The sequence below is a fragment of the Lichenostomus cassidix genome, chromosome 3 (genome assembly GCF_008360975.1).
Source record: "Lichenostomus cassidix isolate B80296 chromosome 3, HeHo_3.0, whole genome shotgun sequence".
NCBI classification, from domain to species: domain Eukaryota; kingdom Metazoa; phylum Chordata; class Aves; order Passeriformes; family Meliphagidae; genus Lichenostomus; species Lichenostomus cassidix.
Genome location: NC_139483.1, coordinates 26,940,689 through 26,967,147, shown reverse-complemented (window position 1 = coordinate 26,967,147; position 26,459 = coordinate 26,940,689). Strand labels below are relative to the sequence as shown.

General features: G+C 39.9%; 1 protein-coding gene across 2 annotated transcripts in view; it reads left to right on the top strand.

The window, feature by feature from the left end:
* Positions 1–26,459, top strand: part of PLB1 (phospholipase B1) — a 78,426-nt gene that overhangs the window by 18,512 nt on the left and 33,455 nt on the right. For both annotated transcript variants that reach the window (XM_085055034.1, XM_085055033.1), the window contains 21 exons: positions 3,387–3,455; positions 4,250–4,330; positions 5,793–5,859; positions 6,580–6,638; positions 7,725–7,798; positions 9,317–9,360; positions 10,209–10,317; positions 11,207–11,258; positions 13,285–13,365; positions 14,891–14,956; positions 15,646–15,746; positions 18,464–18,545; positions 18,814–18,918; positions 19,554–19,649; positions 20,115–20,186; positions 20,778–20,837; positions 21,236–21,296; positions 22,093–22,151; positions 23,694–23,761; positions 24,768–24,811; positions 26,055–26,163. In XM_085055034.1, the coding sequence (XP_084911160.1) occupies positions 3,387–3,455; positions 4,250–4,330; positions 5,793–5,859; positions 6,580–6,638; positions 7,725–7,798; positions 9,317–9,360; positions 10,209–10,317; positions 11,207–11,258; positions 13,285–13,365; positions 14,891–14,956; positions 15,646–15,746; positions 18,464–18,545; positions 18,814–18,918; positions 19,554–19,649; positions 20,115–20,186; positions 20,778–20,837; positions 21,236–21,296; positions 22,093–22,151; positions 23,694–23,761; positions 24,768–24,811; positions 26,055–26,163 (1,559 nt within the window). The remainder of the gene's footprint in view (positions 1–3,386; positions 3,456–4,249; positions 4,331–5,792; positions 5,860–6,579; positions 6,639–7,724; positions 7,799–9,316; positions 9,361–10,208; positions 10,318–11,206; positions 11,259–13,284; positions 13,366–14,890; positions 14,957–15,645; positions 15,747–18,463; positions 18,546–18,813; positions 18,919–19,553; positions 19,650–20,114; positions 20,187–20,777; positions 20,838–21,235; positions 21,297–22,092; positions 22,152–23,693; positions 23,762–24,767; positions 24,812–26,054; positions 26,164–26,459) is intronic.

The window sequence follows — 26,459 nt, the reverse complement described above, 5'->3', positions numbered from 1 at the left end:
CTTACATCCATTGTTTTGGATAAAATGTTGATTTTACTACTTCTTTTTAGAAACTTTCAACATTTTCTGTTTCTTTTTCTAGTAATCTTATAACACATACAATCTCTTTTTTAATGAAAAAGAATCTTCAATGGCCAATTAAGTTAGATGAAATATAAAATACTTTTTCCTTGTTTTGCAGTCCATGTGTTAATGAGATTTTCTTTGGAGAGTACCTACTATTCCTGTGTCTCTCCAAATTATCCTAATCATGAAGGAAAAAAGTCTATACTGCAACCGCCTTTTAGTAAACCACATTTTAAAATAAACTAATACATATTGGCATGCTCTTGTTTCCTTTTATGGTAATTCAAACAGTAATAATGCTGTTGTGGGCTTGATCATTTAAAGAAGCAGAATTTCTGGGAAGAGGCTTCTATTCCACCAGATATATCTAGAAGAATAGTACAGTCACTTTAATGTTATCTTTTAGTTAAAGTTAGTAGGACTTTAGTTGGTTAGTAGGAGCCAAGGAGTTAAAAATTTATAAGCTGTTGCACTTCTAACCTTGGAACAGCCATGCTAGGTCCAGTTATCTCCTTTGCTGTTATCAGTGATATTCCTTGTGATGATGTCACAGTTCCTACCTCAGTTCTTCCATCATAAAATAGATGCCCTCTGTTTCATTTTTTTGTCTCTAAACCTTTTCTACGCAGACTTTATTTGTCCTCCTGTGCTCTGTCCTTGAGCAACCCATTCGGTGGCATTTTACTCTGTTCTTGTCACTCTAATTGCCAGAAGCATTTTGTGGAAACAGCAGAGATGAAAAACCATAAGCAAAACAAAGTGGTGCTTTTAAGGTTGGCTGCATTAGGACCAGTTACTCAGGCAGTGAGCATGCTGTGGAGCCACCAGAACCAAAACTTTGTCATAAAGGAGACAAATACCTACTGTGCTTTCTTTCAGTGGTTTTTCTCAGTGTGAGGTGATTCCTCTAGTGAGGGGACAGCCTAGGTGATCTGGAGGAAGAAAAAAATGTAGCAAAACCACATCTCACCACTGGTTTGAAGGAAGACTGTAGGAATGGTAATATTCCCCTCAACTCACTTTGCCATCTTTTTTTTTCCTGACTTCTCTTTGATTTAGTGGAATTTTCATACTACATCTGGCAGTCATCAGAAAGAGGCCTTTCAGGGTTGTGTCTTTGCCTATGATTGCCTTGTCTGCCTGTATTCTGCAATGATGTAAAAGCAGATATGAAAGATGCTTTCAGCATAAAAAGCACTATCAGGTGTCTTTACCTGATAAAGGTCACTCCAGTTCTGCTGGGAAATCCAGCCAACAGTTTATGCTGACTTCTCTGAAAACTAAAGAAAAAACAACCCATAATGCAGTCTTGGGAGCTGATAGGAAATCAAGATTGTGACTTGTGGAGCAGGAAACACAGCAGAATTAAACTGCATTCAGAGGTTTTCCTTCTGTTCTCTGCCAAGCTGTCATTACCTTGTTTTTAGGCTTGGTACCAGCCTCTTTCCTGGAATAATTGCCAATACCTACTTATTGGCCAAAGGGCAAAACCTGGAAAATCTAGGGGCAATTTGCCTTAGGGCTGCACTTCAGCCTGGCTGAGAAGGAGCTGAGCCATCAGGTCCTAAGGGCTTGTCCTAGGCAGGGCTGGATATTTGACCAAAACAGCTGTAACTCTCTGGATGCAATACAATTCATATGCTAAGCATGCCAGTGAACAGTCAGCTAAATGACATTGGAAAAGCTGAGAGAGGTTGCCTGTGTACTTGGGCAGCTTTGATGTTTACCAGAGAGAGCCTGATCGAAGGCATTTGCCAAAATTAATCAATTTTACCTCTGGGCATATAGCCGAGGGCAAAGCTTCACTCATGTATGTAAAGAACTTCGCAAGAGTAAGGGCTTCTTGTCTTTTAGCACCCTTGTGTAGCTGAAACAAACCCTAATTGTATCCTGCAGACAAAAGAGAAACTAAAACCCGGCAAGAACCCGAATGGGAGGAGCACGGCAGGAGGCTGCCTGTGCCTCCCTTCTGTGTTCGGGATTTGTGCTGCCTTAGAACCTGCTGAGTACCAGAGCAGACCCACACGCTAAGTGTGCCACAAATCAGGGGAGGGCTGGTGGGCACAATACAGCCTGGGTGCCCCATTCCCTGACCAGCACCTTGCAACTGAGCTGCATGGGAGCTGTCAGTCTTTGCTGGGAGAGCAGTGTGTCTGAGCCATCTGGAACTTACTGCCTCCTGGAGAAATGTGTTCTTGTCACCCAGCTCTCTACATGCAGGTGTCTAATACTCATTTGAACCTAATTTCTAATCAAGAAATACTGCGTTTTATGGTATCCTATATTCTGTGGCATCATTCAGGGTTGGAAGTATATTTTCTTTTAAGAATATAATTGAATAGCTACTTCGTTTCATCCTAGGAGGATGGGAAAGTATTCTAATGTATCTTTTGTCTGAGCTTCATTATTTTGCACATTTTGGTGAAATTTGTTTTGTTCCCCCCACTCTCTCAAAAAAGCACCGACTGTTTTTTCGAATGTTTATCTGAAGGAATATAAACTCTGTAAGGCTCTTCTCTATTTCTCTGAATTTCCCCATTATTTTCATTGATGGAACAATCAAAATAGAGTATAACACTTCTGCCCAGAGTGCATTGGTGACATCAAGCCTGCTGCTGTTTTATTTTCCAGTCCCTTCCATCCTGTTTCTTGTGAAGTCTGCTGGTCCTGGCAGCTGCTGGTGCCAAGCTAAGCAGACATGCACTGAGGGATCTAAACCCTCAGCCAATTCCTCTGTGTGTGATTGCAATTTAATTAGCACTCAGCAAGCTGCCTGAACAGGTGAAGTGATTATTTTTGGTATTTGCCCCTTTGTGCTGTCAGTATTTTCTGAATAATTACATAATTTTTCATTACAATAATCCCTCTTCATCTTGTTTCGAGAAGGCCCACAAACATAAATGTTATTAAGCCTCTGTGTGGAGTTGGAATGCACCTTTTGGTGTTGCCTAACATATATGAGAGTGTAGATAATGAATGAAACAGCTCTGAAAGGCAGGATAAACAATCAACACTTACAGGGCCAGCATTCCCAAAAGCAGAATTAATGTGTGGATGGAAGTTTTAGTCATGATGGGAAGACAGTCTGCTCACATAAGAGGACTTGTTTTCAGTTCCTTGCTTTTGTAGGTATGCATGTGTTATATTTTGCACAGATAAATATTATCATAAACAAAAGAAAATTTTAAATATATATTCTTAAATATATGTATATGAGCCTGATGGAAAACTCCAGGCACTGGAGCCTTTGCATTGCTGCTGCTCTTCCTTCCCTCCCACGCACAGCATGTGTACAGTTCCTCTGTTCTCTCCCTCCCCAGATGCAGCCAGTTGGACAGAAGCAACCTTATGGTGTCACAAAAATTGTTGAGGTCCAATGTCCATCTCAGGTAAAAGGGCTTCCTTATTATTCTGTGATTTTATTTACTCTTTGCAGAATTTCCAAGGTTTCAAATACTATTGTTTTCTGAAGTTCTTGGGAACGTGCACTTGCCCAAGTTATTGCACTGTTAAAAACTGAGTGTTCCTAATGTTCATTGACACAGAGTCTTTATTTTCTACAGATGAAACTCTGAAGAAAAGAACTTTGGACAAAATTTAGTTAAATCATCTGTGTCATAATTTTTTGGTTCAAATTATATCTAGCTAATATGAATTTATTAATTGCAGGTATGAGGTGCATTATCAGCATTCAAATCTGTGTCACCAGTAAAATTGTACCCATGTATTTTATATAGTCTAGCTTTTGTGTGATTTGCCTCTGCTGCCAGGTTTAACTAATTTTTTCCCTGGAGCTGTCAATAGTCAGGATTGGAGCATCTCAGGTTCAAAGACCAGGTTCTTGAATGTTTTTGCATTTAAGCTCTGACTTCAATAATTTGATAGTGAAAAAATATTATTGGCATCCAAAAGCTTCTGAACAGCAATTAAAACATCAAAGAAATTGAATATTATGTTTTGTTTGATGTTAAGTTTAAGGCAGGAAGTGGTGCTGTGCCTAGAGCATGCCTAGGACAGGGCTTCAGACCAGGGCTTAACTTTCAAGTCTGACCTGATGCAATGTTCATTCAAAAATTAACACTGCAAAGATTTTTTTTTTCTCAGAAAATGTAGCCAGAAGACATTAACGTCAGCTGACTGTGTTTCCAATGGTGTTGGTAAACATACTCTCTTCACTCTGCAGGAAAATCCATATTTGTCTACATATAGAAATAGTAACTACTCATCTTCCCTGAGGACATCAAACACCGAAGAAAAATCTCAGGTATAGTAGGACTTTTTGCATCAGATGGACTGAGTGTATTCCAGGGAGTGGTGGGGCAGGTGGGTAAGAGAGTACTGTAGCCTAAATAAACAATGCTACCTGGCAAAACTAAATGCAAAGCACCAGGCTTTTACTTCCCTGCTTAACTAAATAGTCAGATGTTTAACAGCACATTTTCTCCTTGGTGGGTTCTGTAAAGTGTGATTAAGGCAGATGTGTCCAGCTAGCCTAAAGAGAGTTGTGCCTTCACTGGTAAGAACCTATGTTAAACACCTGGACAAAAATGTTATTTTCCTTGGGATAAGAAGATAGTGAAAAATGGGGCTGTTTAGTCCTACCATGGAAGAAATTAGATCCGATCCGACCACTGTACGAATCTGATTTTGTCTCATTTATGTCATGGTAAAACTGACAGATATGGATTGTTTTTTGTGAAATAGTTTCAGATTAGATGTGTGGAGAAAAAGATCCATGATTGTGTTTTTTAAGTCAAAGTGCTCTGATTTTGAGCAGAACCTGGTGTTTCCAAGGAGGTACACAGGGAGTTGATAATATTCATTTTCAAGCCTCAGAACACAGTGTCTAGACCACTCTAGACAAAATGGCCTGTTCATCACTGGAGTTCTAATGTGCTTTTTCTGTTCACATTTTTATATAGTGCCATCCATCTGTTTTGTTAGTTACTTGGGGTGTGCAGACCTCTCCATGGGGCAATGGTACCTGCCACTGTGATTTTTGGAAATAGCTGTAGTGTAGGAAGTGTTAAGGAGGTCAGGAGCAATACTGTGTTATAGTTGCAGTTGTTTTGTTGGGTTTTTAAATTAAAAATTAAAAACCCAATCCAGAACAATGGAACAAGACATACAAGTATCTTTTCCTTAGGCAAGTTAGGCTACTTAAGGAATTCTGCAGAGAGAGTTGGAGCAAAAGCACATCTTCGAGTCTTGTGTGATGGTTTGCTCTAGTATACTGATGGTCAGCCCTTTATTAACAGTAGATTTTGGGGATATTTCTGTCAGTAGGCTGCAACCCAAAAGAGACAGGAGGGCAAATCCCTGGCTGCACATCCAGGGCTGCACACGGAGAAGGCAGGCTCATGGTCTGCTGACAGAAGAATGGGTTTGTGCTGGAATATTCCAGGGATGTTTGAACAGTTTCTTGCAAAAGATGTTCAGAATATGAGCACACCAAATGTTGCAAAGCTGAGCACAGCATGGCACAGAATCTGAAATAACTAGCCCCACTGATAGGCAATAGTTGTGCTGCACTCTTAAGGCCACAAAACTTCAGAGTGGGCTCAGCCTGGGTCTGCCTCAAGAGTTATGGACTGAGGGCAGGCTGAGCTGGGTAGATGTGTACAAAGTATGTGGGGATTTCGTTAATCTAATGCTCTGAGATATAAATGGTTTATTGTGACCAGAGTACAGTGAGACTGATGTGAATTCTTGACCTGTCTTTGCAGGAGCGGAGCTACGGAACAAATGTTCCATGTCCTGACCGGGTTCCCTCTGATATAATTCCAGTTTCAGGTACAGTACAGTGCCTTTTTATCACAGAGCTGTTTCATTTGATAATAGAAGGAGAACAGAACTGGGTTTACTCAAGAGAGGTACTCTTTTCTTTGGAGCAGTGCATTCTATTGACTGGGGCTTTTAAGATTCTTTTTGGAACAATGTGAGTAGTTTCATAGCAAGATGCGAGTTTGCTGCCTCAAGGGTGGTGAGAGTTTGTACGAGGAAGATGCAATTGCATAAACAAATAAGTGACATTGGAAAAGACAGGAGGCAGTCAGGTCTTCCACTTCCAGGGTAGAAAAAGTGTAAGAGGCTCTTGTTAATGAAGTCTGAGGTGTGAAAACTCATGTGGAGTTCTGTCCTTGGGTAGGTTTTGTATTTTCTCAGAAGTTGTGATGGTCTCAAATATCCAACCTATGCTGGAACTAGAGCTGTATTTACTTTTCAGTCATTTTCACAAGTTAAAATGAATTTGAGTAAGAGCTAATGCAAGACTGAAGTTTTGCTGCCTCCTTTGTCCCTGTAGCTACTGCCCAGCCATGGTACTATGAATCATTTCTGATTTGATACTTACCAGTCTCTGTCATTCTGAGCTGATGATGTCATGAATATTAAAAATAATGTCTTTGCAATGTTTTATTGTGCTTATTCTGAGGAAAACTTCTAACAAGCATCACAATTTGTAGTTTTCTTTCCTTCTCTTATGCTATTTTTTTTTCTTTTTTTTTAAATCAGTTCATAATTTAAAACCAGGAGATATTCGAGTGATTGCTGCCCTGGGAGATTCACTCACAGTAAGTAAAGATAGCTGGAGAGCCATTGATAAAGCCAGAAATGAAAAAACTTGCAATGAAATGTCTTATTTTTTAACCTGGGAAACTGAATACATACAATTATGCCCTATTGAGCCAAACATTTTTTTCCCATTTTTTTTCCATACTCCACCTTGGCTGGCTGATTGGTAATCAGATCATGGGTGTAATCTGAGTGCACAGTTCCCATTTAAAGTCCAAAAGAGTGCCACACAAGGAAGAGATGATAGATTAGATTGTGCAGCAGCAAAACTAGCCTGCTAGGGTGGACTTGCAACAATTGCTTTTTTTTATTGATTTTTGGCAGCTCCCAAGGTATTTGCCCTGAAAGCTATTAGTAAGCAGCGTGAAGAGAAAGAAAAGGTTCTGCAGCTAATTGTGTGTATCTGTGTATCTATATAATATGATAAATATATATATGATAGTACCAAAGTCTATAAAGACATAGTAATTTATACTAACTAAATATATGATTAAAAGTGCAATAGAACATCAGGTGTGTCAAGTGTAACTTACCTTGGGAATTTTTTTATTTTAACATTATTCCTGGCACTATGTAAGCTCATTACCCCTAGACTGGTTGTGATTCTCCAATCAGATGTGACTGCTTCACTGCTCTTATAATAATTCATGTTTCCTACGTGTTCTGTGCTAATTATCACATTAAATCCTTGTAGTCTTTTTCCTTGGAGAATCTGGCAAAGATGTAAAATCACTGTACAAGTTTTTAATGTGAGGAACATTATAATAAATTATTAATTCAGGACCACTGCTATCTTATTTATTCCTTATGTAAATTTAGAATTTTATGAGTATTTTGAACATTCTCAAGTAATTTTCCCCACTTGATCTAATCACAAAGTTGATAGAAGAGGGTAATTCACGGGGACAGAGTTAAAATACCTCCAGTCTTTGATCCTCTTGAGAACAAGGATCTGTTCTATTTTGGGAAAATGACATAGCTACTTTGTTAATATGGTTTTTAATTATTCTCACTAGGATCAGTCAGAGAACTAGTTACTGTAGCAATGCTTATTTGCTGAAGGTGTACTCTTCTTCGTCTTCCAGGCAGCTAATGGGGCAGGGTCAAAACCCCATGATGTTCTGGATGTCCTGACTCAGTATCGAGGTCTTTCTTGGAGGTGAGTCCCAGGAATTTCCCCCCAGTGGGAGAGAATCCATTTTCTTCAGTCTTAAGTAACCTAGTTATTTTTGTAGCAAATAGAGGCTGGTGGAAAGTGGATTTGATGTCACAGTTTGCACATGGCTGTACTTTTACTCATGTTAAAGAAAATGCTCATACTAGTGGCAATCTAAAGTACAAGGTAGCATGGCTGGAATAGGCCTGGATACGTGGAAAAATGGGGTCCTTGTTAAGAAGTTCTTTTCCAACCTCATGGTTGGAACTACTGGAAGGGTCTTCTAGACCCTATTGCCATTGCATCATTTGTTCATTTTGCATTTCTGTCCTTGCTCTTTCTATATCCTGTCTGCTCTTGCCCAGTGTGGCCCACGTCACCCTTTTGTCTCATTTGAAACTGGTGGTCTACCAAAAATGTTCTCTGCTGTTGTTTTATAGGCAGTATTTATTTCCTTGATCCTTTCCCAGTATTGCTTACGTCATGGAGAACAGTTCATCAATTGTGAGTCAATACAGACTTTTACATATGCAGCATGCTGTTAGACACATCAAAAAGACACTCTGGAGAAAGGCAGCCATGTTCACTTGTTAATCTGCAACTGTATGATTTAACACCAAGCTTATCAGGCTGATCTTCCATTCATCATTTCTTACCAATCTAAGCCACTGCGACTATAGAAGAAGTTTAAATAGGTTCACAGAATCACAGAATGGCCTGAGTTGGAAGTGACCTAAAAGACTATCTGGTTCCAACCCCCATGCCATGGGCAGGAATGCTTTTCACTAGACCAGGTTGTTCAGAGCCACATCCAGCTTGGCCTCAAGCACTTCCAGGGATGGTTCTAGCGCACTTCAATATATTCTATTCCAGATTGAAGGGATACTATAGAGGTGTTCCAAGTCAAACATCTCATATTTTGATCTTTAATAGTAGTCTATTGACATTTTTTCGGGAAACAAGTGTACTAGTATTTTCTACAGCCTGAAGGAGAATAAAGAGCACACAGACATAATGGTGAATTTCACCAGTTTAGTAGTGTTCTTCCAGCTGAGTGATATGGGAATGGGGGGGAAGGTGGTGGAGGAAAGCAAAGGTATTGATTTTACTTATCACTCTGAAATATATGCTTTTAGGACTTTTTGTTGAGGTTAGATTTGTTAACTAAAAATGGAAGCTATAAATATTTTAATAGGTACAACAATAGCAAAGGTAGCAGCCTTGAAAAAATCTCATTTCTTTTGGCTAAATTTGAACGTATGCCGAAACCTGTGAAAGAGCTGAAAGGACAACTACTGCACAGGGTTTCTAATATGATTGTTCTGTGGGCGCTGGTAGTGTCTCTGATGTCGTGACCCCCTGGGGACACGCACCCAGAGCTTGGGTGGGCTCAGCACAGCCACCAGTGTCCTGTCTACATGCGCGGTAACCCCAAAAGGGGGCACTCTCCTACCGAGTCCACTGCCTTACCGAGTCCATCGGACCTTGGAACACTTTTTTCCTGTTCTTTCTTTTTAACAGTGCTGGAGGAAATGAAAATATAACCACAGTCACGACACTACCAAGTAAGTGACTTTTTCTGTAAATTTGATAAATATGTGGGGCTGTTTATTATGAGAATACCGGCTATTATAAAAGGAGACGGGAGGAAAGGGTTACAGTTTGTAGCATGACACAAGCAATCCCAGAGTGTTTAATGTCCAGTGCTGAGTAAAAGTTGCATAACAACCAGGCTATAATATGCTGTGCATGACTTAATTATGTATTTTGTAATTCCTACGTTTTGGTCGTTTCAATACTCTTCTGTTGGTTATAGTTCTGTGTAAAAGGTATTTGGGACAGATGAATCAATCTTAGCTCATAGCCTAAAGAAACTATTTTGACTGTATGGGAAAGTTGTTTTAGGCAGGAGCAGAATCACATTACAAGATCAGGTTTTACATGCTTTTTAAAGGTCAGGACATTTTAGATCTGAGGTGTTTGTAAGCTTGGTTTGTAATCTAAGATCTAGAAGGGAATCTGGGGTCTTTGGGGTTAATACATCTGGGGACATCAGGCTAAAGGATTTTATTCCAACCTGTCTGCAGTTAGAGCATGATGGCATGAGGCTCTCCTGCCTGAGTTCACCTGGTTGGTTTATTTCAGCCTTGCTTACCAGGCAAAATGGTATTGCTAGCCAAGATGATCATGTTAGGTCATGAGATATCTGAATTAATGAAATTCAGAAATCTGGAATGCAGGGAAATTGTTGGGTGGTGATGAATCTCCATGTTTATTATACTTAAAGGTTTTTTTTTTTTGATTGCTGTCTCTTAAAGCATTTTAGTGGTCTTTTATTAAGGTCTAATCTTTATTGCCTCATTTGTTATCTGCTGCAGGAGGCAATATTTTAGGGTGCTGTCTTTTTCTGCAGATATTCTTCGTGAGTTCAATCCATCCTTGGTAGGGTATTCCATTCGCACTGGAACACAGAATTCAAAGAATGCTGCACTCAACCAAGCCGTGACAGGGGCCCGTGCAGAGTAAGAGGAAAACTTTTAATTTTAATAGAAATTTGATTTTTTTCTATAAAACTACTTGTGACTAAAAAGGCCCAACCTCTGGACTATGGCAGGAGTGCAATAAGTCTAACAGGCAAACCCAGAGATATTTTTTTATCCTAACTGTAGCATGAAGGCCAAAAAATGTGATGAGGACTTTGCAGTGTTTCTAGTCTGTCTCAAATAAATTAGCAACAAAAGCAATACTTTCTCTAGCATTTTCAACCAAGAATGCCAAAGCATTTTACAAGCACTACTCAGAAAGCTGTTTTATTGTGAGTCAGACAAAAGATCTCTCCACTTCATAGGAGGTGTAGTCAAACCCTCTTGTCATCAGGACCAAGCATTCATGTAGAGAGACTAAGAGAAAATTGTGGCTTGTTTGATTCCTGGTCTGCCAGACCTGGGAATTAGCTAGAGATCACTGTGCACAGTCTTCAGAACAATTCATATTCTGGGTTTTTTTCCATTGGGAACAGTTCTTATGAGACCTACTTCAGTGGCTTGAGGCCATATAATAACATTGGTGCGAGCACAGACACTTCAGAGCTGTGTCTATTGATAGCATTTGTCTGATGGTGGGAAAAGTGCATTTTCTGTATAGCCTGTAAAACTGTAACTATGCAGCATTTGCAAAGTAGTCCAGTGCCTGTTGGATGCTAAGTATTTTCTTTTTTCCATCACTGTCTCAAAATATAGCCTTTGTTGTATATCATATATTCCAGTCAATAAAAATTGGACTTTCTCTGGGGTTTTTGGGTTTTTGATGTCCAGTCGTCAGCTTCCCTCTTTGTCTTGCTATCTCTGCAGGATTCTTTCTTTAAATTTTTATTAATTAATTTTTATTATTTTATTTTTTCTTTATTTTTAGGGATGTTCCTGGACAGGTTAGAAAACTGGTGGCCCGCATGAAGAATGATACAGTGAGTTTAACAAGTCATAAATATCTTTGGAATGACATGACATGGCATCATTAGTTACTAACAGCCCAAGAGCAGATCTCAGCAGTGAATGTCAAACTTTAAAGCTGTAGGTACAGCAGGGTACAGTGTGCTACTTCCCAGTGCAGAGTGTGAGTCAGCACAAAATAATCTGTAGCTTAATCTTACATGAATTTGTACCAGCATATGATAGTTACTATCAAACACAGATAATTGTAACCTTCTCATCATTTTTACTGCAAGTGGCTGTAAATGCAGTGCTGTTGCTTCCCCTTCCAGCCTGTGTCACCTTGTTAAATAACAGAACCTTTTCTCTGTGGGGATTTTGCTGTGGTGCTATTAATTATCTTGTAAGCAGGTGGTTTTTCCAGCAAAAGTGATACATGCTAGGATGTTGCGGGTAAGCTTTTCTAGTAGCAAATCATGTGGAGTGAACATGTGAACTGAGGAAGGGACTTGTTTTCTATAAAAAAAAAATTAGTCCCTTCTGTCATCTAGTCATCAGCTGATTTTTGACCTTCACATTTATTGTTAGGAATTATTTGATTAATGGTCTGTAAAACACAAATTAGGTTGAAGATTGTTTGCATATTTCTCACCTCAGCTTGTGCTTTGGATGTTTGCTATTCGTAATTTGACAAATGTGCTATGCAATCAGAGACCTAACTTACATTACAATAGTTTGGCTTTCCAATTGTGCATCTGGAAAGCAGCCAAAAAGCCTTTAGGATATCTGTGTGTGTGTTTAGTGTAAATACTCTGGTGCATACACATTGGCAAAAAATATTTGCAGTACCTTCCTTTTTGGTTCACTTTCTTGTAAACAAGATTTCAATCTGATGGATGCATCTGAAATGAGATTAAAAGGAACAGCAACTAACAGGGAGGGGTTGGATGGTTTTCATTCAAACCAATCAAGGCTTCTAAGCACTACTCTATCCAATGTATTGGCCTGAGAATGTTAACAGAAATTAATGGAATCTTTTTAGTTAACTAACAAATATTTTTACCTAACTAGTAAAGTTCTTTTTGACTTGAAAGCATGCTCATAGTAGAGGTCATATATCTTCCACTTAAGAGATCCTTTTTTTCCTCCTCTTTTTAAAACACTTGTTGAGTGCAGGAGGGAATTTTCCCCTCTTATAATTTGATTTTGCACATTTTGAGACCAAGCTACTGAACAGTGTGTTTACTATCTGGGATGTGTTGCCTCCTGCCTTTGAAGATATTTTTAAACCACTTGAGGCTGATGCACTATCGGTGCTTTTCTTACTGATGTTTTGCACTGAAATTAAAGCACTAGGATATTGAGCACAACATCCACAATGTGGTACTAAGCATATCTGAACCTTTCCTCAAAGCTAAGAAGGTGCTTATTTACTGTAGCATAATTACCTTGATTTAGCTAGCTATCCCTTCGTAAAATTCTCGCAGAAACAAAAAGTGCTGTGATATTTTACCATCATTGTTAGATAGAGTTTATACTGTCCCACTGTTCTTTGCAGTTTGTCTCACAGCAAGACTGAAATATATTGTCCCCCAGGGTTTTCCAGCAGGATAGCTGCATTATTTATGATACACTAAAACCCATACCATAATTTTTGCCATGAAGATATATTTCTAGGACTGCAGGAGGAGTCACCCTGTATACACAAGATACATATATTTTATATATAAAAATAAATAAATATATATATTTGTCTGTCTATATGTATACACAAGATATATATTTTCTTTTTACTAAGAAAAGCATACAGATAGATTTTGAGCAATAGTTTTCTGAAGCAAATAGTTTTCCATGATGCCACTGTTATTATAAATCTGATTTAAATCATAGCAGTTTCTAATCTTCAGTCATGACTACAAATTTGTTTTTGTTGTGGATGTTTAGGGAATGATAGCCATGTACTCTGAGGAATGGGAAATTTGTGTTTAGTATGTTGCCTTCCTCTTCCTCCTTTTCTTTTTTTTAATTAATAACTTCTGTTCCATCTCCTTCTCTGTGTAGAGAATAGATTTTCAGAAAGACTGGAAGCTCATAACACTTTTCATAGGAGGAAATGACCTCTGCCATCACTGCGAGGATCCAGTAAGTTCCCTGCTGCCTGCAGCATGAACTGGGCCAGCAAGCCACAGGGTCTTTATGCATTGCAGGGGGTGAGAGGGAGGAACTCCATGGGTGAGACCAAAATAATGTAGATCTTAATTGTGCAGCTCTGAAATGTAACTGTACTGAGACCTTCAGGTTGCTCAGCATAATGTTTTGATAATTTTAGAGATACCTTTACAACACCTGTAAATCACATGATTGTTGCAACTTTGTTTTGCTGTTAACTAGGACAACTTTTTGTTGCCTAGTCACTTTACCTCCTGTAGGTAAAAGGTCAAGGGTTTTTACTCCTCTTTGCCTTTTACACAGTTACATTCCTAACTCAGTGCTTCCTTAATATTTTCAGTGCTGCAGGAAAAGTTCTAAGCACAGCTCATGGCAATTCAATTGTGTATAGTGTAGTATATGTTGTATATATAAAACATTCATAGGGTATCTAGCCTTTGGTATGTGTGATTGTAGAGGAGGTGAAAGGCTGTGTCAGACTCCTCACTTGGTGGTGAGGGTTACCCACTTATAAGCAGTTGTGCACATATTTCTCATTCTCCATGATTAGCTTCAGATCAGGAAGAACAGCAAAGCAACACAGAAAGATGGTTATGAAACAAGGAAGGAGCAAATCACCCATTCCTACCTTCTGCTCCTGACCCAAACACAAAGTGCCTGTTCACCTGACTGGGGTGGGTGGCAGGGAGAGACTGTGCCTGCATCCAAGTATCACAGTGATCTTCGTGTGGCACAAGTACAAACAGTGCCAACCACAATGCTCTTGGTGAGCTGTTACTTAGGAAATGAATAAGGGATCTGAGCTGTCTACTTCTAGAGAGTAGGCAAGTTGGGCTCTCAATGAACTTTTGCTTGAAATTAAATGAGAGAGGAAAAAGGCTGAAAATAAGACAGGTGTTTCTCATAAGAAAGTTTACTTGACTGTTACAGTTCCACGAGTGGAAAAATAAATATTGGATTACTTGAGACAATAAAATTAGAGTATTTGAACCACTAAAATGGAACAAGGGAATTTTGGCACTGAAAGACAAGTATATGAAGTGATTTCATTCCCAGATAAACACCTAAGTTTTGCCAGTTTTTGTTTGTGGCACACAAGCAGCATATGGGAGATATGTCCTAATATTCCATACAGCAGAAATAAACTTACTTTTACACAAACTGTTCTCTCCCATAAATGGTTACTGTAACTGAGTTATTAGGTGTGCTTTTAAGACCAGCCCAAGCAAGCCTGGGGATTGAGGATGTTGTGATGTCTGATAACACCCTGTGAATTTTCACACTCACTGGTATCCAGTGGCTGCTGGATCTTTTCTTGCAAGTGAGATAGCTGTGATGGGAAGGCAGAAAAGCAGAGATAGGAAAGTTTTGCCTATTACTCTGTTACTTTTGACCCAAGAGTTAGAAACATAGGTGCTACTGTGAGAGACTCTAGCTAGTCACTCTTGTGCCTGCCTGAGTAAACTAATAATTAAGTTCAACCCTCTTGCTTTAACAGGTACACCATTCTCCTGAAAACTACACCTACAATATACAAATAGCTTTGGACTTACTTCACAAAGAGGTAAATCAAACTTTTGTAGTATATGGGAGCAGTATATTGTTCTGTTTGCAAAGCAGTCACTGATTATTGATTAGAAATTATTTCCTTGCTTTCGTCTGCAGAGCACTACTGTATGCAGAGGTGTTTGCTTGCAGGAAAATCTTTGTGAAAGGCAAAAAGGGCTGGAAAAGTTTTTTACTGGAGGAATAAGGATGTTTAGTTCTAGCTGATGTGCTGTGGACAAATAATATAAAAAAATGTTATGACAAAGTTGAGCAAGCATATTATTCATTGAATAGAAAATGCTTTTCTCATTCTTTAAACTGCAAATAAGTATATTTTTGTGGTCATTAAGGGGGAGATTCTGATATTCCACATAAGGGTAAGAATGATGAGGTGCCTGAAGAGTTAGGTGTCTGAGTCTTGCTGATAGCTATAACAACTTGTTTGGACCTTTTGAAGCCATCATTTTCAAGTGGCCAGCCATTAACTTTTAAAACAGATCATGGCAGTGCAGGCAGGGGCTGTAATTCAGTATTGCATGTGTGGGGGATTAATTATTGAGAAAGTACTTTGAACACCTCAGCTATAAATAATGCACAATGCTTGAATCAGCAGGCTGCTACCAAGGTCTGCTGTGGCTGTGCAGGGACAAAGACAGCACTCTGTGCTCCAAGAGTTTGCTATGGATTTGTTTGCTCTCTTGGCAGGTTCCGCGGGCATATGTGAACCTGGTGACGATGCTTTCCGTAGCAAGCCTCCGGGAGCTGCATGCGTTCAAAAACAATAGCTGCCCAAAACTGCTTATGAGGTTTGCAGATGATTGATGTTACAGCTCTCACTGTTGTTCACAGAAGTCTGCAAAGTCTTCTTGCGAAGCTTTTTCTTAAAGGGAAAAGGTTCTAGTATTTCTGACCACCAAACACCTCTCTCTGTGCATGTGCATGTACCTACATTTGATTTCAACACAGAAGTTAGAATAACCTGTTGCTGTCTCTGTATCTGAGCCTTGCTGTTACCACTTCTAATGAAGGTGCCATTTTTGACTCCTCACTTACCCTGCAAGTGAGTTTAAGCCAGAGCAGAAAGAGCTCAGCTGAGCATTCTTTGGTGAAGATAGAGAAGATACTAAGACATGAGGTTTTCTGATTTTATTTACAGGATTACTTTTCTGTACTTAAAACTCTCCCTCTTGCTTCTGCAATTTCCAGTCTCTGTAATCTCATTGCTGATTATTAATTTTGTCTCTAATTAGTCTCTCAAGTAGATGTTTTGGATGCTTAGTTGTGCCATCTGTTGCTTTATGGCTCAACAATCCTTGCAGGTCAGTGATTCCACTACTGAGGTGGCAGGTCTGCACCCTCGGTGGACTTTTGGTAACTGAGATAAGGTCCAGCATTGTAGCCCTGAGTTGGTTCTGGCAGGACTTACTTGTTTTCAGAAAAGCAAATCCCTGCTTTTCTAGATAGATGGGAAGAATAACCTTGTCCTGTGAATATAGGCAGCCACTTGTATAGTAGGGACAGAGATGCAACCCTCTTGCTCTGATTTAAGGCTTTCTTGTGGCTGTCAGTGGAAAATTGGTTTTGAAACGCAGGGTACTGGTGCTCCCAATAGCCAGTTGTAGTTCTTTCTATTTATTTATTTATTTGTTTTGTTTTAACAAAGGTTACTGACTTAGAGTACACAGATATCTCAAGGTCCTAATCATTGGACAAGGATAGTTAGCGAAGCCTTTAAGATTAGATTATCTCATCATATCTGTAACCTTTCCCCATCATTTCAGGTGCTGTGCTGAATTTAACATTTGCCTGTCTGGCAGCAAGCCAGGTTTACAGGGTGATAAGCAGACCCTGTGTGAGATAATAAATGCCATTCTACTGAATGCAAGAAGAACCTGAAGGAGGCTTTTGATCTTGAAAGTCTTGTCTCTTTTTTTCTGAGAGTAGCAAACAACTAAAGAGAAGATGTTTCTACTAATGTTGCCTAACTTATGTTTCTGAAACTTCTGAAAACACAATTTACATTTGTATTGTTCTCATATAGATGTAGTGTGGAAGTAAAATCTTTTGTTAATTGTTCTCCATTAAGTTTGGACATGGTAGGGATCTGTGTATACTTTATGTGTATCAACAGCATCTCTATAGGACATATGTCTTTAAGAGCCCTCTTTGGGATGCTTTACTGTGGTCATATGGTCAGGATTTTGTAAAGGAGTCCCCTTCCTAATTTGGATTTCTCAAGTAATAATGAGGCATGCCCAGGAAGACAGAACATCCCAAGAAAAATACCCATGTGCCAGAAAGATCAAAACTTCAGGGAGGGATAAAGGTGGTCAACATGAGTTCACAGAATCTTGAAATGTCTCAGGTTAAAATGGCTTTCTAAGGATAGAGAATTCAGCATCAGTCTGGGTGACTGTTTTGGTGCTCTAGCAGCCTTGCTGTGAAACACCCTGTAACCTCTGACTCTCTCAGGTGATTAGAATGAATTTGTGGGAACTCCATCTTGAAGGATGATTGCACAGTTCTTCTGAAGCAAATCATGTTGCACAAGTGTACTTACGAACACATTTTTGTGGTGGGTTGGCCCCAGGTGCCAGCCAAGCACTGCACACAGCTGCTCATTCACCCCACCCCAGCAACATGGGGAGAAAACAAGGATTGTGAGCAAAAAAACTCATGTGTCAAAACAAAGACAGGGAAACCACTTACCAAGTATCATTGCAGGCAAAACAGACCTGATTTGGGGAACTTAATTGTATTTATTGTCCATGAGTATAAACATTTAATTACTGATTCAGGTATTGGGAAATGAACAAACAAAAAGGTTGAATAGTTAAAGCACCTGTCCTCCCTCCTCATGTTGCTCCAAGCACCTCTCCCTCCACCCTTGCTAGTGCTGCAGGGTAACCTCAGTTCCTTCAGTGAGGCATGGCTTGGAGTCTGGATCTGGTATCTCTCTGCCACTACTTCCTGCTCACTCTTGTCCTATGCTCCAGCATGAGTCCTACAGTCATGTGCATCCACAGGTTGTGGTCCCTTTCCAGGAGTGCCTGTTCTGCCGTGGAGCGCCTCTTTCTTCTTTGTTCCTGCTGTTGTTCTGTCCTTGCCCTCTCTGGTGTTTTCTGCCCTTTCTTAAGTAGGTTTTCACAGAGGCACCACCAGCTTGCCTGAGAGGCTCAGCCATGCCCTGTGGTTGGTTTGCTGGAGCTGTGTCCAGAACAGGCAGCCCTGGCCCCTCCTCACAAAGATCACTCCTGCTGCCGAAACCTTGCCATGGGCACCCAGTATGGTTTTTGCTTGCATGGAGCCTTTTCCTCATTTTCTGTTCATTAATTTATCTCTAATAAATGTGTTTCTGGTTAAGAACTGGGGCTATGCAGAAACTCAGGGGTGAGAGATAATGCTCTCATTCAATGGCCTTTCAAAGAAATCCCTCTCAAAGCTTTTAATCCTGCTGCCTGTCAGCTGGGGAGCAGGGGGGAAAAAGAAGAGCATTTCTCAGTGCCATGCTCTTATCCCACAGGATCCTATGCCCTTGTGTCATAAACCCTAAGGACAATTCCAATGAGTTAAAGCAGTTGATCTACTTTAACAGAAGGTATCAGGTAAGGCACATGGCATTTTTTAGAAGTTTAAAATGTCACCCTTCTGTTGATAAGGGACCACAGATGGGCTAATATTTAAAAGTGGTGGGGCAGTGTCCACTCATTTTAATGATATATTTTTAGTTGTGATTAAGAAAAATAGGATCAAAATCTTTACAGCTTCTGCAGAAGGGAGGGGCAACCCCTGGGTGAGGTGTAAATGGATGGAACAACTTGATAAGCTGAGCACAGAAGAAGGAACAATGACAACTTTTCTTTGACCCTTTAGGAGAGAACCCGCCAGTTAGTGGACAGTGGAAGGTATGACACAAAGGATGATTTCACAGTGGTTATGCAGCCATTTTTAACTTATATGGAAATGCCAAAAACACAGGTAAAACCAAGAAGAAAACCACAGCTAAATTAAATCCTGGTCACTGACTTGTCAAAATAGTCTTTGTAGCTAGCAGTTTCCTGATGTAGTAATTATTATATTCAGTTAACTTCCAAAATTGCAGAAAATGTGTATGGAATAGTGGAGATAATGGGCAACAGGAGTACAGACCTTGATTTGGGGCACTGCAATTGGACAACCATGAAGTAGATATTTTAGTTCAAAGTCTTCATCAGGAAGCACTTGCTCTCTGTTCCCTATACATCAAGTCCTTTTCCGTACTTTGGTAAATGACCTTTGGTGTTAAATCTACATGTTTCAAAGCACTGTAATGTGCAGATCTCAAGAGAAATAAGGAACACAATCGGTATCTGTGCCCAGGTATTTTGTACTAAGAGTCACAGTGGTGGGTACTTATTATTACTTTGGGAATACTATATTAAAGAGTTTTAAAAGGCTTCTTAGTTCTGAGTTACTAACTTTCTCTGGCCTGGTTTAGTTGTGTTTGCCTCAGAGGCCTTTGCAGGTACTTTGTTTAGAAGTCAGCTGGGTTATCTCATTGGAAGAGAGAGGACATAACACAGAACTTGTTGCTTTCCTGCTGCCTCTGTGACAGCACCTATCTTGTTCTCTAGGAGGGCTGGCCAGATGATTCATATTTTGCCCCAGATTGTTTCCACTTCAGCCAAAAGGCACATTCCCAGGCTGCACGTGGTTTGTGGAACAACATGGTAAGATTTTTAAAGGTTGTGTTGGTCTCTCCTTGTTCACTTCATCCTGCCCTTGGCAGCGAAAAAACCCCAGGGAGCTACTAGGTAGCTAGCCATATCTCTTCTGAATGGTGTTTACAAAGGAAAAGAGTGATCATATGAAGAAATGTCATCTGAATTGTTAAATCAGTCATATCAAACAGGCAAATCTCGAGTTATGTGAAGGCTTGATGTGTTGGGACTTCCTTCAGGAATATCATGCGTGCCAGACACATTGATCAGCAGGCCACATTCAAGGTGTATGGGAATTAGCCTCTTCAGCACACAAAGAAACAGTGCATGGAGGCAACTGCCAGCATTGGTGCAGTTCCCTGCAGTTGTCTTGCTGTGTTGCAGAGGGGGTTTCCAGTGGTTGGCAGCACAGCATTACTCATTGCTCTCTGGAACTCATCTGCTTCTCCTCTGTGCATCCCCCTTTTCCCCCAGCTGGAGCCTGTAGGAGAGAAAACAGACGGTCAGCACATGGAAGATGAGATTGTTCTCAAATGTCCATCTGTGGTAAGTTACAAGGGTGTTTGTGTTTACGTGGATGTGCTGGGGGTGGCTGGGAGTCTGTGTGAGCCTCTCCCCACTCCCTGAAGCTCTGTCTCTGTGTGGGTGGTCAGTGCTTCCCCACACAGTTTGTGCCACTGCCACCAAGAGGAGTATGAACACTCACCCAGGAGATGAAAGGCAAGCAGGAGTAAACTTCCTCACATCATCGCTGGCCAAAACACAAGGGAAGGGTGTTTGGCCTACCTAGTCAAGATCACCAAGTAGCCACACTGAATGGCAGAGCTTCAGTCAGCATAGCTCTGCAGGAGTCAGTGGGAATACTTTGCAGTGGGACCATAAGCATCTTGTGAGCCACACACAGCAGTGTCCTGAGGGTATTCTTTCACTTCTGACTGTATAAAAATATAGCCCAGATTTACACTGTTGTTACAGAGATTTTAAAAAGGACTTTTTTTTTTTTTTTTTTAATCGCTGGGCTTTATTTGCATCAAGCTGCTAATCATCTACAGACATCTGAGAAATCAAGTTTGGGGAAAGGAATCTCCATGTGGTCCTCTGATGCTTTGCATTGATTCAGATTGCTTTGTTTTGTAGGCTGAGCCATTTCTGAGGACATACAAGAACAGTAATTACACATACCCTACCCAAACTCCAGTAAGTGTCAACATCACCGTCCCACTGTTACTCTTCTGCATCTGTTCCTGTATGGTAACTAAATGAGTTATGTTCCGCAGCAAAGGGGAAATCATTCTTGGGCCAAAGGGGCTTGGGAGGCTGAGTGCATGGCACAGAGCAGGGAAGTACTCCCTGAGTTAGAAAAAATGCATCTGGAAACACCTGTAAGAACATGTGCTCAGACAGCAGTGTTAGCAGTACAAGATGCTGCGCTGTTCTGAGCAATATCGCTATTGAATTGAGCAACCAAGACGTGTCTAGTTAATTACATGCTAAAGAGGCTTCAGTTTATCCACCTGGCCTCTGCTTTGAAGATCCTAGTTACCACTGACTGGATTTGCTAGCCAAATGCTATTCAGCTTTCTTCTTCTCTTTAGAATTACGGAAGCCAGCTGCTGTGTGAGGACAGGTCTCCATCCTCCCCTCCTGCAACTTCAGGTAGTCTTGCCTGTTTAAAGTTAAAACGTTGAAATACCTTCAACTGTCCTTCAAGATGAATGTTAATTTTTGCTGAAATGACTGCTGGACTGTGAAAAACATTGCTCAGAAAGGATGTCACGTTTCTCAGCAGATGCTTAACAGATATAATGCCACACTGTCACGCAAGGTAGCATTCTGACTAAGTTGCTTCACTGAACTCACTGCCAGTGGAGAACTTCAAAATAAGTTGTGAAAAAAATCCAGTTTGAGTGCTGTCATAGGTTATAAGCTATTCCACCTAAATCTTATGGAAAGAAACTGGAAATACAGCTGCATTCATATTAGTCTGGAATATAGCAGTATTTGGTTTTTCAAATAACTTAATATTGTCTTCTCCTTAGTCTTTTCATGTCTTCAATGCACTGTTCCTGCTTTGTGTAATTCTGCATTGCTTTACCTTCACTTTGGTGATGGATATTGCTTGCCACTTATTATTTGCTCCTTTCTATTCTGTCTTTCTGGGTAGCAATATTAACTGTTGAAATACTGAATAATATGCATATGTTGGTGCTACAATCACAGGAGATGAGCTGGAAAAACTTCTGATTTATTACTTGGTTTTGTATTAATTTATTTTATATATTTTTAATTTATTTATTTATTTATTCCTTATTTATTACTGATTTATTACCTGGGCTCACAAAAACAACTTGACAGAGCATGACAATGCACAATGGCATGTTTCACATACACAGTAGAGAAGAAAAAATAGCTATTTCCTAACCAGGTTCAACTGCATCTCTTTCCTTTGCAGTGCATTCCCTAAAGCCAGCTGATGTGAAAATTGTAGCAGCCCTTGGGGATTCTTTGACGGTAAGAAGATGGTGTTTTTACTGTTCTCTTGGTAAAGCTTCAAACATGTGCCTGATCCAGTGGAGGGGAAATAGCTATTTTACCAGGAAGTAAAGATCTGATCATTCATGGGTGATAACAGATCTAGCAGCTAGATCAAGAAAGAAGATGTCAGTCCTCCAGCACTCCGTCCCGCCCCCGCCCGCCCCTCTGCCCCTGCAGGTATTCACATGCTTTAGAACTCAGGCAAAAACACAGGCAAATCCTTTAAAGAGGTGCCTAAGTAGTTTGCTGAATTGGAGTGGCCTTCTTGGCTACTTCTTTGGTAGCCAAGAAGGAAAATATCCCAAAATCCAGGCATCCTATATTCCAGTTATGCCTTTCTGCCTAATGTCTTCATATTGGTCAAAGATCGAAATTCTACAGCCAGGTCAAAGGAAACACTGGACAAAAAGATATAATTGGAACACTGGTTTCTCTGAATCTGAGCCTTAACAGCACAGACATTGTGTGTAAAAACCATGAACCCTTTACAATTCTCTGAGACGTGTTGCTACATCTCCTACACACAGGAGGCTACTGAAATAAATAGAAATATTTGAATGTAAACCTGCAATATTAATAAATGAAAGATATTCTGTATATGGTTGTGGTTGCTGTATGGTAATATCTAGGGCCCTGCAGGTGTTTCGGCTTCTAAGTATAGTCTGTAGGAACTGGGAATAAAATCTGCTTTCATAGAACATGCAGTGGTGTATTGCTGTCTCAGAGATGCACTTGGCCTGTGCAAAGTTATTCTGAACACCAATCTTCTGTAGTTTCAATAAAATTTATACACAGAAGAAAATGTAGTATTATGGTTTAATCTAAGGTAGCAGCAAATAGGCTGCCTGGTCTTGTACTGTACCGAAGAACTAACCTGCAGTTAGATTTAGAATGAAACTATACAATCACAGCTGGCAGGAACTCTGCTCCTGAATTCTGGAGGTATTTCAGGAGGGCTGTAGTTGGTAGCTTGTCCCTTTCTTCAGGGTAAGTGTAGAGAGTGCTTCCTCCTTGCTCTAAGTCTTTCCATTTAGCAGAATACTTTTCAAATTGGTGTATATATATTATGGTGCTTCTTTCTGAATTATGTTTGTTTTCTCTGCTGGGTTCATATAGTGTTTCATATCATTAGCCAGAAAGTTTTATGTGTTTGATTGAGCTGTTTTCATCACTGTTGAGTAATGCAACCATGAAAGGGTTATTTAGCTCATCTAGACCCATAAGAAGAAAATCTTTGTTCCACAGCTCCATTATACATTTTGTGTGTCATATATACAATATGATGTTACAAATAGTTTTTAAAGGTATTGTTGTGTTCTTCAGGAGAAAGGTTCAGGAAAAGCCAGATGCCTTTTAAAGCTTTGGTAGACATCCATTCAATTCAAAAATTTTAAAAAACAGCTATATAATTCTATTTAAATTATTAAATTGTTTTTGTTTATGTATTTGTATTACAAGTTACTATTGCATTAGTAATTGTGCTTTAATTTCATTTGGTTAATGAAAAATAACGTCCAGGCTGGTTCAGGAATTGCCTCAGATACTCTCCAGGATGTGATCACTCAATACCGGGGACTGTCTTGGAGGTAAGTGTTCAGCCAAGGTGATGAAGAGATGTGGTTTGGGTCTTTCAGCTGTCAGACAGTTGGAAAAAAAAGGTTACTTTGCAGGCTAGCATTCTGGAAAGTGTATCAAGATCCAGGATTTGTCATAAGGGTGGCTTGACAGAAAACATTTTTAGCAGTGGATTTTAAGCAAGCCTTTTGATCTCTCTCATGCTTTCATTTTTGGCTTGGCTGCCTGAACAGTTTATATTTTTATGTTGGGATGTCAGATTGGAAATCTACGAAACTGGAGAAGAATCACTGGAACAAACAAGTCAGAGCTGGTTGGTTTTGAGACTTCTTCTCAAAGTTTTCTATTTCTGAACTTTTTGTAGTGTCATGGGAAAGAGTTTGTTTGGCCAGGGAACTTTTGCCACATATAGCTACACATAGTCATAAAAGACTAAATTGTTTTGCTGTTGTGATGTGGCTCTGTTGATACTGACTGAAGCAGTTCTGTACTGTATTAATACCTCTCTGTAAGCTGGAGTGTGGCCTCAGTATGTCCTGTCAAAACAAAAGCTGGAGAAATATATCCCTGTGCAGAAAGCAGGAGAAGAGAGTGAGGAGCTACTGCTGAAGCTCTCTTGTCACTCAAGGGCTGTCTGTGTTTGGTGTTGCCTTAGAGTGGTTTCACGAGGCTGGAATGGGCCTCAAAGTCGACCTTCTAATCTGCAGTACTTAAGGCTTGATCATTTGAGAATGAAGCTATGTCAGGCCTTTTTTTGCCACTTGATGAATGATTGACTATACTCCTGTACATCTGCAAGAGCATTAAGTCTTTCTGACGAGCATCTTCACCACTGAAACCTCACCTGTTCTCCCCAATAGCACTTCCACTTCTGTCCTCACCATGGATTCTGATAGATTGGTAGTTACCAAATTAATCACCTTTTGCTTTTCTCATGATGTGTGGCAGGGTTTCACTTCACTTATTGTCTGCGTCCAGATAAGAGATGAGTGACTGGGATTTTTTTTCTCATTTTAGTATTGGAGGAGATGAATCGTTGGAGAATGTGACAACTCTACCTAGTAAGTAAATGCTTTGCTAGATATAAATGGCAAGATTGAAGAATTGCAATGGACTGATTTCTGATAGATTTACAGAGAGCTTTCAAGTATCTCAAAGCTGGTTTATTGTAATTAGCAAGAATGACCTTTAAAAGAAACAATATCCTAGGACTAATAAATAAAAAGTTGCCTTTATCAGTGAAGCTGAGATAAAGAAGTGAAGCCAGATAGAAATTCCCTTACTTTCTTTTCCCTCTCCCTTTTCAACTGTTTGGTGAGTATTACTTGAATTCCTAGATAACCTTGCTATGTCCATACTCATGATGTACTTAATATTTGCTTTTAATAAATATTCCATCACAATTTTTTTCAAAATAAATGTTTGCATAGAGTTGACCTCTTTGGTAAATAAAACTGCCTACTCAAACATGTAACCTGAAGGGAATAATTTTAACTTTCTCTTCACTGAAATATGCAACTTTTCATAGCTCAGTTTATTATTAATGTAAAGCCACCTAAGTTTCAGTTTAGATCAGCTATAATAATAAACTTCCATTTGAAGAGGGCCAGTAAACTGTTCTTTTGTGTATTGACCACTATTTTAAGCAGAATGTAACAGGAATATAATTAGAGTAAGCAATTAATTGATTCGCTGGGTTCTATTATATTTGATAAAGCCCTCATTAAAATGTGGTTAAACTCAGTCTTCAAGATTAAAGTAAATTTTTAGTTTATGATGTGTCCATGTTCATGCTCAGCTGTAAATTACTCTGTCAACTTCCTTTTGGAAACTGTTACGGAGAACATGGTGGGGCTTCATCAGAACCATGCTTTGTTCCTCACATTCGTCAGTAGTATGAGGTTTTGCACAGCAGTGAAGCACACCCAGATCCTTCAGCTGGAAAAGAGCTCCTGCTGGGCTGAAGGACCCTTTGAGCTTGCTTCACAAAGTCCATGTATGACTGAGAATCTTATTTTAGGCTTTAGCCACTACAACATAAGAGAGAGCTGCACACAGTGGTCCTCAATTCTCCTCATTTTATCTGCTGGTGCCAGTGCAGGGCACTGCAAGCACACTGGTGTCTGAGTCACTGCCAGCTGGTGATTTCTCTCACCACTGCTTGGTGAGTCCATCTAGTTGAGAGGCAGCTGCAGCAGCTGTGCTGTCAGAGGGCAAAGCTGTGGCAGTGCTGGTGTGTGCTAGTCCCTGTAGGCAGGGAGCAGCTGGAGCCTTTTTGCCTTCATTGCCACCTTTGTTTTTCAGACATCTTTCGAGAGTTCAATGTGATGATCATGGGCTACTCGACTGGTACTGGGAGTGAGAATGATTCAAATGCATTCCTTAACCAGGCAGTTCCTGGAGCACAGGCTGAGTATGTAGCTTTGTGTTTTGCATTTGTAGGTGATGGATGCTTCATCTAATTGCCTTTCAACTGTCTCATGTGCTGTCACAACTTGCTCTGAAGAGCAAGCAAAACCAGTCTAGTTAGAGTTGAAAATTGGCTCAAAACATGTTAAATGTATGGGTTTATTTAATAGCTGAACTTTCAAATGAAACTAACAGTTCTGGTTATGAAATCCATAAACAAGAAACTGGCAGAAACTGGGGGTTTCTACTCTTCCTGTTCAACATCTATTCATTTATCTATTTATCGGTCATTAATTCACT